This window comes from Cavia porcellus, unplaced genomic scaffold (assembly GCF_034190915.1).
Source record: "Cavia porcellus strain 051 isolate PalLab524CR breed Dunkin Hartley unplaced genomic scaffold, mCavPor4.1 scaffold_11, whole genome shotgun sequence".
NCBI lineage: Eukaryota > Metazoa > Chordata > Mammalia > Rodentia > Caviidae > Cavia > Cavia porcellus.
Window position 1 is genome coordinate 36,693,727 of NW_026947494.1, and position 14,528 is coordinate 36,708,254.

General features: G+C 41.0%; 2 protein-coding genes and 1 long non-coding RNA gene across 9 annotated transcripts in view; 2 read left to right on the plus strand and 1 right to left on the minus strand.

Annotated features, from left to right (window-relative positions):
* The window catches only part of Znf131 (zinc finger protein 131), a 32,517-nt gene extending 27,306 nt beyond the window's left edge, over positions 1 to 5,211 (plus strand). For all 6 annotated transcript variants that reach the window (XM_005003783.4, XM_003470200.5, XM_005003782.4 and 3 more), the window contains 2 exons: positions 2,375 to 2,505; positions 3,432 to 5,211. In XM_005003783.4, coding sequence (XP_005003840.2) covers positions 2,375 to 2,505; positions 3,432 to 4,118 — 818 coding nt within the window. In that variant the 3' untranslated portion in view covers positions 4,119 to 5,211. The remainder of the gene's footprint in view (positions 1 to 2,374; positions 2,506 to 3,431) is intronic.
* A 579-nt stretch (positions 5,212 to 5,790) lies between these two features.
* Positions 5,791 to 13,359, minus strand: LOC134478083 (uncharacterized). The gene is made up of 3 exons (XR_010050454.1): positions 13,188 to 13,359; positions 12,059 to 12,203; positions 5,791 to 11,439 (listed from the first exon to the last, which is right to left on the minus strand). It is a non-coding gene; the product is annotated as an uncharacterized LOC134478083 (long non-coding RNA).
* Nim1k (NIM1 serine/threonine protein kinase) overlaps positions 13,353 to 14,528 on the plus strand; it is a 59,482-nt gene continuing 58,306 nt past the window's right edge. Inside the window, exon 1 of one of the 2 annotated variants that reach the window (XM_063258123.1) lies at positions 13,353 to 13,679. The gene's annotated coding sequence lies outside the window, so the exon portion shown is untranslated. Of the gene's footprint in view, positions 13,680 to 14,101; positions 14,266 to 14,528 lie in introns of those variants that run through there. The other variant, XM_003470199.5, reaches the window with a different exon arrangement.

The following is a 14,528-nucleotide window of genomic DNA, read 5'->3' on the forward strand; positions in this document are numbered from 1 at the left end:
TGAGATGGAACAGGGTGTTTGATACTTATGCCAGGGTCACAATATAGATCTCAGTATATATAGTGCCTCTGGCCTGGTACTCTGTGTAGCCCAGGCTGGACTCAAGCTTGCAAATGTTGTAGAGTGCTGGGCTTATAGGCATGCACCACCACACCGGCTGAAAAGGAATTTCTGTACTAGCGGTCATTCCAGGTAGTTAGGTAGTCTCCCTCAAAGTAATTTTTTCACCACATGGGAATTATACAAAAGCTATGTATGTTAGGGAAAAAAAATACATAGCCCAGTTACTTGTGTCATTCTTTAAGCGCAAGGGTCACATCTGGGACCTCCTCATACCTGGGCGCCACCTCTGAAAGCTTAGTGTTCCTTACAGGCATCCTATTCCGAATGCTCCCTTTGACTGTTCTTTTCATTTGTCTCATTAAGTCCTCCAGCTCTTCTATATCTTTTTTTCCTAGTTAGTTGCCCTATTTCTGACACTTCTTTTTCTTGGACTTCATGTATACCTTTTCTTTTGTACTCTAACCACATTTTCTTGCTAAGACAGATATTGCTTGTTCTTTGAAGCCCTGTATCAGAAAATATTGCAGTTATTTACTCCATCATTGCAGAGCACTTATGAAGAAAATGCATATCTCAGACAATAGGCATTTGGTGTCTGATTTTCTAATTGCTACTCCAGATCTTCACTGTAATATGTAGTCAAGATCCCTGCCTATGATCCACCTTTAGCAGATGACATACATTTCTTCCTACCCGTATAGCTTAACTATAGCAGCATGTCTTTTTATGTTTTATTCCAGAGGAACAGATTACCCATTTCAAGCTTTTGGGTTTTGGTACCAGGGATCAAATTCACAACTGTGTACTTGCAAGGCAGGCACTTATGGTGCCGCTGAGCTAAATCCCCAGCCCCTCAAGGTAGATCTTGATCCTATACCTTGATACCGCTTCCAAGCCCATATCCTGCCTGTCACTCACACTCTTCCTTCTCTCACAGCAAATCAGTGAATGATAGTTTCTACTAGTTTAAAGAACCCTCATATTGACTTGGCCCTTGGCCACATCTACTCTACTCTCCAAGGCCTTGAAAAGAATTGCCATTCTAATTGATGTGCATGTAACACTCTCTTCCCAGATAAGTCTGGCTACTGATTGCACTGTGCCAAGTATGTCACTTACTATTAATTTTCTGGGTTTTTTTTACTCCTTGGAAGTTTAATTTCTATTTTCATTTCTAGTGCTCCTACCTTCTCTTAACTTGATGTTTCACAAGGTTCTAGTCCGATTTTCTTATAACATACTCAAACTAATTTTATCCATGGCTGCATTATATCTTGTACTGAAAATAACCCTACATCTGTGTATCAGATTTGGCTCCGGAATTGTCTGTGCAGTTATCTACCGGGCACTGCCCTGCTCTGAATACCTTGACTTTAACAAAACGAAATCCATAATCTTTCCCAGCATACTGCACTCCAAACCTTGGATTCCTGAATCCTGGTTCTTTATTGACATTTTAAGCCAGAGATCTGGGAATCAATTTATTTCTCCCAGCCTACTACTTTTATGCAGCATGTTTTATACTTCTGTGCCTCTGCGTGTAGTAAACCTTTGTTATCGTTGTTGGTTTGTGTGTGTGTGTGTGCGCGTGCTTTCCTTCTGTCATTGGATTCCAGGTAGAATTGCTCCCTCCTTTTGTGTTGCTATAGCACATTATTTTCTGTGGCTATCTTCTACAACAGAATTCCCATGCATTGAGTTTATTTTCATGTATTTTGCTTTCATACCCTGACCTTTGTTTTTGTTGTTGTTGGATTTTTTGGGGACAGTATCCCTATGTGACTTAGGCTAGTCTTAAGTTTGCAGTGTAGCCTAAACTGTCCTCACACTCACAGTTCTCTTGCCTCAGCCTCCTGGGTACACATATAGAACAGAACTCACAGATCTTAAATATCTTGTTTGGGGGCTTTGTTTGGTTTTGGTTTTGGTTTTTTGCAACTTTCTCACTGTGTACTTCAGGCTGACCTCCAGCTCAGCTGACCTCAAGCTCAGCAATCCTCTTGCTTCAGCCTTCCTCTGAGTGCTAGGATTGCAGGCTTGTTACCACGATGCTTGGCTAAGATCTAAATGCTCTTATCTTCACCAGAATTGATTTACAGTTAACCAGTAAACCATACTGCCATCTTCAGAGAAGTCTTTTGGATATGGTGAGAATAACTAAATTATAAGCGTGTATTTTTTTCTCTTAAGAACATATTAAAAATGCTTGCCTAACATGCACAAAGTTTTGTAATTTCCACTACTACAAAAAAAATTGTTACAAAAAAGAACATTTGCTATATTTCTTGATTTGTCCAATGTCTTATAATAGGTGAAAAACCTTTTGAGTGTCCAAATTGTCATGAACGGTTTGCTAGAAATAGCACTCTGAAATGTCACCTTACTGCTTGCCAAACCGGAGTGGGAGCAAAAAAAGGGAGGAAGAAGCTTTACGAATGTCAGGTATGTATGGAGTGAAGACTGTTATAGTCATTAAGCTTGAAAGGTAACGGTTCCTGACTTAGCATGGTTCAACACAGGACTTTTGCCCTTTACAATAGTACAAAAGTAGTAAACATTCAGTTAGAAACCATGCTTTAAATTGTAACTGAATCGTTTCCTGACTAGTAGTGATAGGTAGCAGGTACTACCTATCATTACTGATGGGCAGCATCAGTGAGCCATGGCTTCTGGTCAGCTGTGCTTTCTTGAGGGTAAACAACTGATACTTTTTTTTTTTCAGGGTACTGTTGTGCTAAATGTAGGTTAGATTCACTAAGTGTAGTTTTGTCTGATGGTGTTTCTGACTTTACCAAGACACAACTCCGTTTAAAGTCAAGAAACACAAAGTACGGAGTCAATGATTTCAAAAGAAATGAAAGTAAAAACATTGTATTAATTTAACAAGGGAGAGGAGAATGATTTTTTGTATTCAACCCTAGATAGCACCAATGTCAATAAAAATTGTGTCCTGAATATTAGGTATTTGAACCTGGTTACTCTTAACTATTAAGCAGTCATTTGAATTTGGGAGCACAGGGAAGACAGACTAACTTCTTCCATGATTATTGTTTTTATACCAAATACTGTAACAGTTCTAAATGTCGAAATTATAGGAGAAAGTACAATTTAGTTACTTTATAATTTAAGATTTTATATGATACCTAAATAATAAGGGCAGTATTGAAATGTTTCCTAGAATGTATTCGGTGAATCAGCTAAAAGATCAAATAAAGCAAAGAAATATGAAATAGTTTGGACCGGATTATGTTGTAGTACTGTATTCAGAATGGTTTTCAACCTAGTATCAGTGTGTTACAGAGAAAAATTGTACTCACATTTCCTTCAGTTTGAATGTTAGCATGTTAACATATATTTGATTATTTCAGGTCTGTAACAGTGTGTTTAATAGTTGGGACCAATTCAAAGATCACTTGGTAATACATACTGGGGATAAACCCAACCATTGCACTCTGTGTGACTTGTGGTTTATGCAAGGAAATGAATTTAGGAGGCATCTGAATGAATCTCACAACATTTCAGAACGTCTGATAACTGAAGAAGTCCTTTCAGTAGAAACACGAGTGCAAACTGAACCAGTGACATCAATGACTATTATAGAACAGGTTGGGAAGGTGCATATGTTACCACTGCTTCAAGTTCAGGTGGATTCGGCACAAGTGACTGTGGAACAAGTCCATCCAGATCTGCTCCAGGATGGCCAAGTACATGATTCACACATGAGTGAGCTTCCAGAGCAGGTCCAAGTGAGCTATCTAGAAGTGGGTCGAATTCAGACTGAAGAAGGCACGGAAGTACATGTCGAGGAGTTGCATGTTGAACGGGTAAATCAGATGCCAGTGGAAGTACAAACTGAGCTTTTGGAAGCAGACTTGGATCACGTGACCCCTGGAATCATGAACCAAGAGGAGAGTGAGCCTAACCAAGCAGATGGTACTGAGACTGCTGGGGAAGATCTGGAAGGTGCTGAGGGTTTAAAGACCAAACCAACAGTGGATTCCCAAGCTGAAAAGACAGAGAGTGAAGACAGAACAGCTATGCCAGTCTTAGAATGAAATAACAAATGAATATATTTTTAAATTTACATGTTGGGTTTTGAACTGAGTAGGGGCAGTGTAACTGTCCTTAAGCTACCAGACACATGGACCAAAGTCAAACTATTTCCTGTTGTGCTAAACTATTTTCTATGGAAACAAACCGATGACCCTCCCCCCAGGTAATACCACAGAGGAGGGATCTTTCTCATAAATGAAGTTTTGAGAAGTATATTTCTGGAAATTTAAATGGATTATATTCTTCTTACATTGTTGGGTACGAATGTATCTTATTTTCATTGTGGTTAGGGTTCTCTCTCTTTTCTCTTCCCTAAGTGATGTCCTTCCTTAAATTTTTTTCCATACTATACAATCATTAGAATACAACCTTATGTATTCTAATGCATGACAAAATTGAATATATAGGAAACACAAGGCTGCATGAAGAAAAGTGCATTGTTACTGTGCAGTTAAGTTTTGGCTCTGGCTTTCTTCAGCTTGAACAACATTCTTGTCTACCCCAGTTAGTCACAGATGCCATCTCTGCACAGAGACAGAGTGGTGGGGGCACAATGTCTAGAATGTTTTTTTAAAAATTCACACCCATGTGCCTTTCAAAAGCAACTAAACTTCTATAAAGCATCTCTGGTTCTTTCTAGGTTTGTGTTGGAAAGAACAGTGTAAAGGATGCTATAAGTACTTCATATTTTTGCTTATAATGATAACCACCAGTTCTTTTTCATTTAAGTTAGTTTGAAAAATTTTATTTAACGGCAGCTGAAGGGCCATTTTTCGATTGGGAAAAATTTATTTACATCTGTGGTAAACTTTATTTTGAAGAAAAGTTGCACTAATGTTTTACCACCAGATGAAAAAAAATGTGCATCATTTAAAAATTAATGTATTTAAAATAAAGTACAGAGAAAGACATGTACATAATATATCAGGCTTTGTTTTGAGTCTTCCCCCCCCCCAACCCTTAATGTAAAGATCTTGTGCTATAACTTTTAAAGCCATACAAATAAGAGTGCTAAAACTGTGGATTTAAAAGTAGATGTGTAAATATTTTTAATCAGTATTACTTTGAAAATAAAACATAACCAGATAAAATTAATCAATATGCTATTTTCTTTACCTATTAAATATTGGGAGATGTTTACATTTTTAAAGTAAACTTTAAAACTTTGTGTTCATGACTCTTTAATTATCTGAAAGTTATGAGAGATTTCTTGTATCTTTTTGCATCATGCTATCATTTCCATCTTTTGAGGTATGAAATTCTCAGTATACACCTCCAACCCCTAAAATCATTTCAAAACAAGGAAGAAATCGGTGTTCTTTTCATTTTCAGAGGGTGGGCACAATAGCAATTAGAACTGTTTTAGTTGAACCAATTTATTTAAATGATATTTTCTCCACTTACCAGTGTGTTGAAAAATCAGTTCAGCTAACTTCTAACCTCTTTTTGGTAATCCTGATGTTAATTGGTAGCACATTTATGAACTACATTTAAATGGCTTTACATAATTGGAGTAGTCACAAATTTTGGTATATCAGGAATAAGATGTGCTTTTATTTTACAGTCAAGTGTCTGAATACTTCCAGTTGTGTTGGCAATTAAGCACCTACTGCAAAGCTCATTTCTATTTTTTGTTAGAAAATACTAATAAAATTGAGCCTCATTGAACTTTCATTTTGCCTTAGGATAGCTATGCTACTGAGTTACAATTTTTTTTTAATCACCCTTAGAAGACAGTGATCTCAAATGTGTAAATTGCTAGCTAGTATGTTTGATTTTGAATGCTGAAAATAGCTCATACTCTACCTTTAAGCCAAGGTATGAAACAGGGTTTATTTTTAAACATAATCCTCTTTTTTTTTTAAAAAAACATAATCCTTTCTGAAGAGATGTGACCACAAGGATCAAGAGCAAAGGCACATCAAAAGTCTTTTAAGGCAGTTTTAAGGAGTAGATATTCTCATTTTCCTTTTCCCAAAAGGTATAAATAAGGCTGTCAGTATGCTGTGAATGCCAGTGAATTTGGAAAAGGAGAGGAGATTGACCCACTGATAAGCCACTGGTTTGAATAGCACTGTGTGGTTTGCAAAGCAATGTATGTGTCTATCTATCTATCTATCTATTTATACATATATATCATCATCAACTTTTGTAAATTGTAGGGCCAGGCACTAGCTCAGTACAGAGCCTGCCTGGCAAGTGCAAGGTCCTGGGTTCAGTTCCCAGTACCAAAAAAAAAAAAAAAAATTGTGTATCTCTCTGCTCCAACTACTGAATTGGGTTATTTGTTCATACACTGTTTTCTAACTATCCTTACTGGGGTTTTAAGGTAAGTCTCTACAGTGTGGCAGTTGAGCAGTGGAGTGTGGTGCTTGTCATAGGAAAGTCTGTCTCCCACTCTGGTGTTTGAACAGCAGTTTTCAGAGATCATGTGGCTGCTCAGCACTTCAATTTGAATGCTACCTAGAATTAATAGATTAAGTGCTCAGGACCACAAAACTGTTGCCACTTTAGGCCCAGCCACAAATGACTGCAGATGCTAATGTTCAGCCAACTACAAATTTGGGGTCTCCCATAGCCCCCAAGTTTGATAATGGCCCAATACTAAACAATTATAGTTTTATTAAAGAGGATGTAATTCAAGAATAAACGGATGAGATGTATAAGGTGAGAGTGTACAGTAGGTGGTGGTCAGAGCTTCTATGTTGTCTCTGATTTACTCTCCCTGTATGTTGACTGTTGACCAATTTATAATCTAAGTGGATTAAACTTTATTTTAGTAACTGAAGTCAGTTTCCAGCCCTTTGCTTTCCCCCAGCGATCTCACAGTGGGCCAGATTGATAGTTGTCATCTTGGTTGATTCCTGTGGTAGTATAACCCCTCTTGAAGCTAAGGCCTCTTATCAGTAAATCAGCATAAATTGGTAAGGCCAAAAGGCATTATTATCAGATTTTAGGAATTTGCTCTGAATCAATGACAAAAGGCCAAATATTTTTATTATACCACATTAACCATTCATGCAAAGAAAAACAACTAATAGCAATACATTTCAAAGGCAGAAATCTTGGATAGATTCTAAAACAGAAGGCCCTTACTGATTTTTAAAAGGCTATTATCCTTATACATTACTGAATGTAAAAATATTTTCTTGAAAATTAGCTTCAGTTCTGTGTTCAAGTAGGAATTAGATTTCAGGATTAGGATGGCCCATAAAAGACAGCTAGACTCCATTTTATATGATGAATAAATCAACAAGCTTAGTAGGAAGTAAAATGTGGGTTGATGATTTTAAACAAATGGTTATTAAGGGATTCAACTGAAAATCTGTTTTACAACTGACACCCAAAATGATAAGTATTTGATCCCCAGTACCAATAAAAAACAGACAAAAAAAAGTAAATACTTGAAAGTTTAGCCTGACTGTTGGAGAAAATTGGTAGCTTTGGATTTTTTGTTTGTTTGTTTGTTTGGTCTTTTTCCTTTTTATCGGTACCAGGGATCAAACTCACGACTGCCTGCTTCCAAGGCGGGTGCTCATGTCGCTGAGCTAAATCTCCAGCCCCGGTAGCTTTGGAATTTTAACACTAGGCTTTCCTTAATTATATTTGAAGAGAAAGATGCACTCTGAATCTGTTAGCTCTGAATATTTGTCATAAAGGAAATAAATGAGAATGAGTTAAACTGTCAAAGTCTCACCAACACCAATTTAAAAAGATCTTTTATAGTTGGAGCCTTGGAAATGTTTTGCCTTTTTTTTTTTTTTTTTTTTTTTTTTTTTTTTTTTTTTTTTGTCTTTTTCATTTTTATCGGTATCAGGGATCAAATTCACAACTGCCTGCTTGCAAGGCAGGCATTTATGCCGATGAGCTAAATCCCCAGCCCTGGAAATGTTTTGCTTTAAAACTGTAAGTGCAGAGCCTGCCATCACACTGAGTTTTAAGTTTTCTATCCTATGCTTTATTTCCTTAATCCTTTCTGGCATAGTAAGTAGGAAGGCAGAATGTGAAGTTGATCTTTTTCTCTTTGCCTTTCCTACAACCTAATGTAACATTCAACTGAAGCAATCCCTACCTTGTAATTTCTACCAAATTACTAGCTTTAATAAATGGAGGAAATGCAAGAATGGAGACAGAATCGTGAGTTGAGCCAGTATTTGAACTGAGGGAGCTAGACCCTGCCTCCCCCAGACTATGCTTCTGATCACTAAAATAGTGCCTCTCTGAGCTCTTTTTCATAGAACAGACATCCATGTTCTTTTTGGGGTCCATATTAGCCTTTCACAGGTTTGGGAGTGCAAGGAGAAATAAGGTCCAGAAACCTGGCAAGATACAGCAAGCCATCTTTTACTGTCCCCTTGTCCTGAGGCTGCCACATACACAGCAGCTGCTCTTCTGAGAGTTGTCTTTTGCAGGCTTCCTCACCTTTTTGCCTGTGGTTCTAAATTCTAAAAAGCTGCACTGGGGCTGGGGATTTATCTTAGTGGCATAAGCGCCTGCCTTGCAAGCATGCGGTCGTGAGTTTGATCCCTGGTACTGATTAATTTAAAAAATAAAAGGTGCACCTAGATTGCAATAAAAAATACGAATGTTTCATACAGTAGAAAGTATTGCCATTAATTGCATTCAAAATGCTCCCTCACTTCAAATGCCGTTCTTGGCAATGTGACTTTAATAAGTTTTTTAAATTTAAATATATTTTACAATCTTTAGATTTCAGAACCCAGAGCATCTGAACTGATTAAATGAGAGTGTATAAGATGATGTTGTTTTGCCTAAAGAATAACAGGAACTTATCCTAGCAGATCAAAGTGACTGAACACAGCCAAAGAGAAGACACAGGCCCTGTAAAATAGTACAGGTCTTCCTGCCTCTTCGCCATGGTGCATAGTGAAACCCTGTCTCAAAAATACAAAGGTGCCACACTGGTTGCCATACTTGGCTTTCTGTTCAATTAAAATTTGGAGTATAGTTCCTACTACAGTGAAAACTTAAGCAATTTAAAACCTTATAATGATGCTGGGCGTGGTGAGACACTCCTATAATCCCAGCATTTGAGAGGCTGAGGCAGAAGGATCATTGCTAGTTTGAGACCAGGCTGGGCTACGAAGTGAGCCCAAGGCCAGCCTGAACCACCTAGCGAGACCCTGTGTCAAAAAACTGAAAGGGCTGGGGATGTAGCTCAATGGCATAAGTACCTGCCTGGCAAGTGTGAGGTCATGAGTTTGATCCCCAGTACAAAAAATAAATAAATACAACCTTATAATGAAAATTACTGCGGTCTTTTTTTCTCCTTCCCTCTCTCCTTCCTACCTTCGTGTGTGTGTGTGTGTGTGTGTGTGTGTGTGTGTGTGTGTGTGTGTGTGAGAGAGAGAGAGAGAGAGAGAGAGATGGGATTGAACACAAGGTCTTCACACTAAGCTACATCCCCAACCCTTTTTGTTGTGCTTTGAGAGAGAATTTTTTAAGTTACCTAGACTAGGCTCAAACTCGTACTCTTTCTGCCTCCTTGCTCCAATATTTGGTCAACATGAGATGTATTCTTAAACGATTCCTATAAAGTTAAGGAAAACGAGATTTTGATAAATACTAGTTGCAGATAAATAATTCCATTTAAACTAAATCCGTTGGCCTAGTGCTGAATTAACAAAATGAAAGACCTGAAGCAATTGCCTAGAATGTTGCACAGAAGGTAAAAATCTATAGAACACAAGGCGAGATGAGACGACGCACATGATTGTCCAGCAGGAATTACTGAAAAATAAAACTTGGGGGATTTATCATGCACTAAATGTTTACACACACATATGTCGAAATCCTAACTCCTAATGGTATTAGGAGGTAAGGGCTTTAAGTGATAGTGCAGGAGAGGAGAGCTAATCTAATGAGTAGAATTAATGCCATTATAAGAGATTCCAGCAAATTCTCTTGCTCTGCCCTCTGCCATTTGAAGATTACAGTCTGCAAACTGCTAAGAAGCCCTGACCCACATGAGCACCCTCATTTCAGACTTCCAGAACTGCAGTAAGTAAATATTTGTTGTTTGTAATTCTCAAGCTATGAAAATCTATCACAGCCCAAACTAGGACAGGTCCTTCTCAAAGACATTGAAAATATTTCTGAATTGTTGAAAAGACATGAATTATCAGATTTATGTAGCATTCAGATCCTAGAAAGATAAAAATATCATGACATAAGTTATGCCACTTTGAGTTATAGACTCTATAGCAATGTAGTCTTTATTTTTGCAGTGTCTTTTTTTTTTAACAAAAACCAAACTTTGGTCTGTATGCTTTTCTAAGATTTGTCAAATACTGCTCTTTGAGAAAAGAGGAAGGAATACTAGGGGTTAAGGACTCCCCAGGAATGGGCAAGTTCACATTCAGTACGTATAAAGTGTACCAGGTAATTTAATGACCAGTAAATGAGCAAAATTTTTGTCTTCTTGACTAGCACCATAAACTTGGTAGAGGAAATTTTAACCATCTCTGGGTCCCGAATAATCCTACATTATAATGAAAAGAGCATAAACACATTTTCCATGGGAGATTCTCCTAAGGAATCAATGATTCCAAGATTATTGACCCCAGATTAGGAAAATTACTTACTGTTTACCAGAAACAGGAATCTCATTAATTCTTAGAACTCCCAGATTACATATAAGGAAACAACCTAAAAAATATTTGACATCAAAAGTGTCATACAGATAGTAAAGAACAGCTAGAAATCAAGCTGTAACTATGACTCAGAAGTCCAACTCCTGACCTTGACTTGTCAGGCAGGCACTTCTCACTGAGCTAAATCGTGGGTCCAAAAAGTCCAAACATTTAATCATTGTCACTAGCTTTCAAAGCAAGATCAAGTACATAGGAGAGTCAGGTTTAGAAAAGTAAATTTTAATGAGCTTTCCAATAGTCATTGAACTATTTGCACTATCTTAAAGGCTTTATGATGTCATAAATTGTTTTGGGAAATATTTCTCTGACACTTAATAATTTAAAACATTTCTAAAAAACCATTTCATAGGGGCTGGGGATTTAGCTCAGTGGCATAAGCACCTGCCTTGCAAGCAGGCAGTTGTGAGTTCGATCCCTGGTACCGGAAAAAAAGAAAAAAAAACCATTTTATGTATGTACTATGTATAAAATATATATAATATATATATATTACAAATCTGGGAATTTTTGCTTTCATTTAATACGTGGAAAATATTTCTTCACTACTCAAAACAAGATTTTGTTTGTTTTCTTTTTTGAGGTAGATCAAACTTGATCCTCTTGTCTCTGCCTCTGGAGTAGCTGGGATTAGAGGGATGTGCCAGCATGCCTGGAAAAAAATAAGAATTATGGCTGGCCCGATGGCAGTGGGTTATCAGAACTTATTAACATTAGTGTCACTAAAGTTGGTATACCACCCCCCCCACTGCTAAATTTGACTGGCTTTAAAATAAAAAAATAAAGAAAAAAGAATTTTTAACTTCTGTATTGTTACATTGCAACCCATCTATTGACAAACACCCCTTCTAGGAGAAAAATCAACACTTTTCCCAAGTGAATAGAATTTAGTGCAAAGTCAGTCTTCCATGGTCCCAGGCCTCCAAGGCAGGGAAGGCATGAAGGACAGGTTCTGACTTGAAAGGAGCTGGCTCTGGCTTCATGGATAAAGAGAAATGGGGCTCAGGCAAGTGGAACCTGGCAAATGCAGAAATGACTTAATGCAACTGAAAATTTCCCTTCCTCTAAGTTCATGATGCACAAAGATTCGTGTCAGGCTGGGAGCTTGAATTTGGTTTCTAAGCAATTTTCCTATGAAATTTTATTGAGTATTATATTGTAGAATTCAAGGGAGCTTTCATATTTTTAAATAATAAGCAACATTTTACCCTGTATTTTATTGCCTTAGAAATAGACTAATGCCATATGCTATTTTAAAAGTATTTACTTACTGGTATTGAGCGTTGCACCCAGGACCTTCGCACTGAACTATATCTCCAGTTCCTTTTTTTTAGTTTTTATTTCGATACAAGTTCTTGCTAAATTGTACAGGAGAGATGACAAATTGTGATCCTTCTGCTTTGGCCTCCCAACACGCTGAAATTACAGGAATGTGTCACTATGGCCAGTTAGGTTCTTTTTTTATTCACTTGTTGAGACAAGGTGGTTTAAACTCGCTTCGTAGCCCAGACCTTGAACTCTCAGTGATCTCCTAAATACTGGGATTACAAGTGTGCACCACCAAATCCAGCTAAATAATTATTTTAAAATGAGCATCCTCTTTTCTTTCCCTTATAGACATCCGATTCTTATAGAGTGCCCAGACCCTAAAAATGAGCACTCTCGTAAACCAAAGAAGCCATCATTTTCAGGGGTTTTTTCCTCCTATCAATGGCCAGTGCATGGAGCTGTCCAAGGTTTTGTTCCTTGCTCTGTCTGTTCCTGACCCCTTTAATCACAGAAAGACGCAGCAGAGATGTGAAGTCTAAGTGAGCCAGCACCAAAGTTCTACAGCTGTGGATCATTTAACAAGCCATGTACCCACCCTAGGTCTCAGTTTCTTCGACCACCAAAAGTATTTATTACAGTGCCTGGTAAACAGCAAAGGAAAGCTTTTGGGGTTCCCTAATTTCTACCATGAAAGGATTTTAGACTTATTTTTCTCTTCAGCACTATTGTTCTTGTAAATATTGCCCTGCCAATCACGAACACAGGACTGCACAAGGAGGCAGAAAGACTGATCACAGAGCTTCCATGTAAGGTGTCTAGTCCTGGCGGTGTGAGTCTTAAGTTAACTGACTTCTTTGCACTGTTTAGCCTTCCGTAAAACGAAGGGCTTAAATTTTTGTATTCTGTGAATACCGTGCCCATGTCTACACTTCAATCCAGTGACTTGGTTTCCTTATCTGTAACTGGCAAAATATTTGGCGTCTGCCATGAGGCAGAGGTCACAGCGTTGGGGAGGCAGATTAGGGAGTCATTAAGCGACAGCGCGCGCGCCCAGGCCGACGCGTGCCAGGGAGGCATCCAGCCGGAGACCTCAGCGCGTCCGCCTGCAGGCCGAGGCCCTGCCGGACTCACCCCGAGGAGCTGCCGCCCGCTGCTGGAAACCCGGTCCCGGGAGGATTACGGACCGGCTCGCGGTCCCCCAAGGACAAGGAGAGCGGGCTCAGGAGCTGAGCGGCTCAGCCGAGGGAGGCTCTAAGTCCGGCTGCGCGCCCCGTCCCCGCGCCTTGGCGGCTCCCCTCCCCGCAGGCCCGGCCCCCGCCCCGCGGGCCCGCAAAGGGTGTCCCCGCGCCGCACCCCTCCCGCCCTCCGCCTGCCTCCTGGTCGTCATAGCAACCGGACGGCGGGGTCCGGACCGGCGTCCCCGCGCCCCCGGGCTCCCCCGCCCCCCGGGCCAGCCCCCCGCTCCCGATTGGTCCTTCGGGGACGCTGCGGGGCGCCCGGTTCCCGGCGGCCGCGGAGGGCCGAGGCGGGGTTTGCCCGCGCTGCGTGCGTGGGACCGGCCGCCGCTGACAGCGCGCAGCCTCGGCGCGACCCGACCCGGCGCCCCGACCCGCGCAGCCGGAGGTAAGCGACCCGCGGACCCGGGCCCGCCGGGGGGCGCCCCTCTTCCCGGACCCGAGTCCCGTCCGGGCGACGGGCGGCGGGGAGAGGTTAGCGCTCCCCGGGCGACCCCGACCCTCCACCGCAGGCCGACCTGCGCCGGCCCCCGGCCCGTGTGCGTGTGTGCATCCCGCGTGGGGCGGCCCGGCGGGCGTTGCGTCCCCACGCGTGAGCCGAGGGTACGGCCCGGCGCCCAGCTGCGCACAAGCCGGGCCGGTGCCCGGGCGCCAGCTCAAGGTGCTGGTTGGTCCTGAGAGCCGAGGCCCCGCGTGACCTCCCCACGCGCGGGCCGGGCTGACCTCGGGGAAGGGACATCTCGCCCTCTCCACACCCCACACTACGACGCTCCCCGCAGAAAGACGCTTCCTTTGAAAGACGACAAAGTACATAAATATTAGCAGCTCGCGGACTCGAGATGCCGAGGAAAGGGTCACAATGGAATCTTTAAAAATGCCGATTTCCGTCAGCATCCGCGTGCTGCACACGTCGAGGCAGATGCACAGGTCAAGCCGTAGCCGAAGGAGCTCTCCGCCCCAAGCAGGGCGCCCAGGTGCAGCCTCTGTGTTCTTTTCCTCCTTCCTTCTCCTCCGCTATTCTCTTGCCCTCTCTCTTTTCCCCTTCTCTCTCCAGTTTCGTAGACAAGAGGGCTCTGTTAGACCACCCTCCCCCACTGCCCTCCTCATCCCGTTTCAAAATAAGAGCGAATGAATCACACTCTAAGCTCTCACCCGTGTAATTCAGACCCGTTTGGAAATTAAACAAATTGCGTTTGCGCTGCAGGCCGCGAGAATCTTAAAAGGGAAACAAACAAAA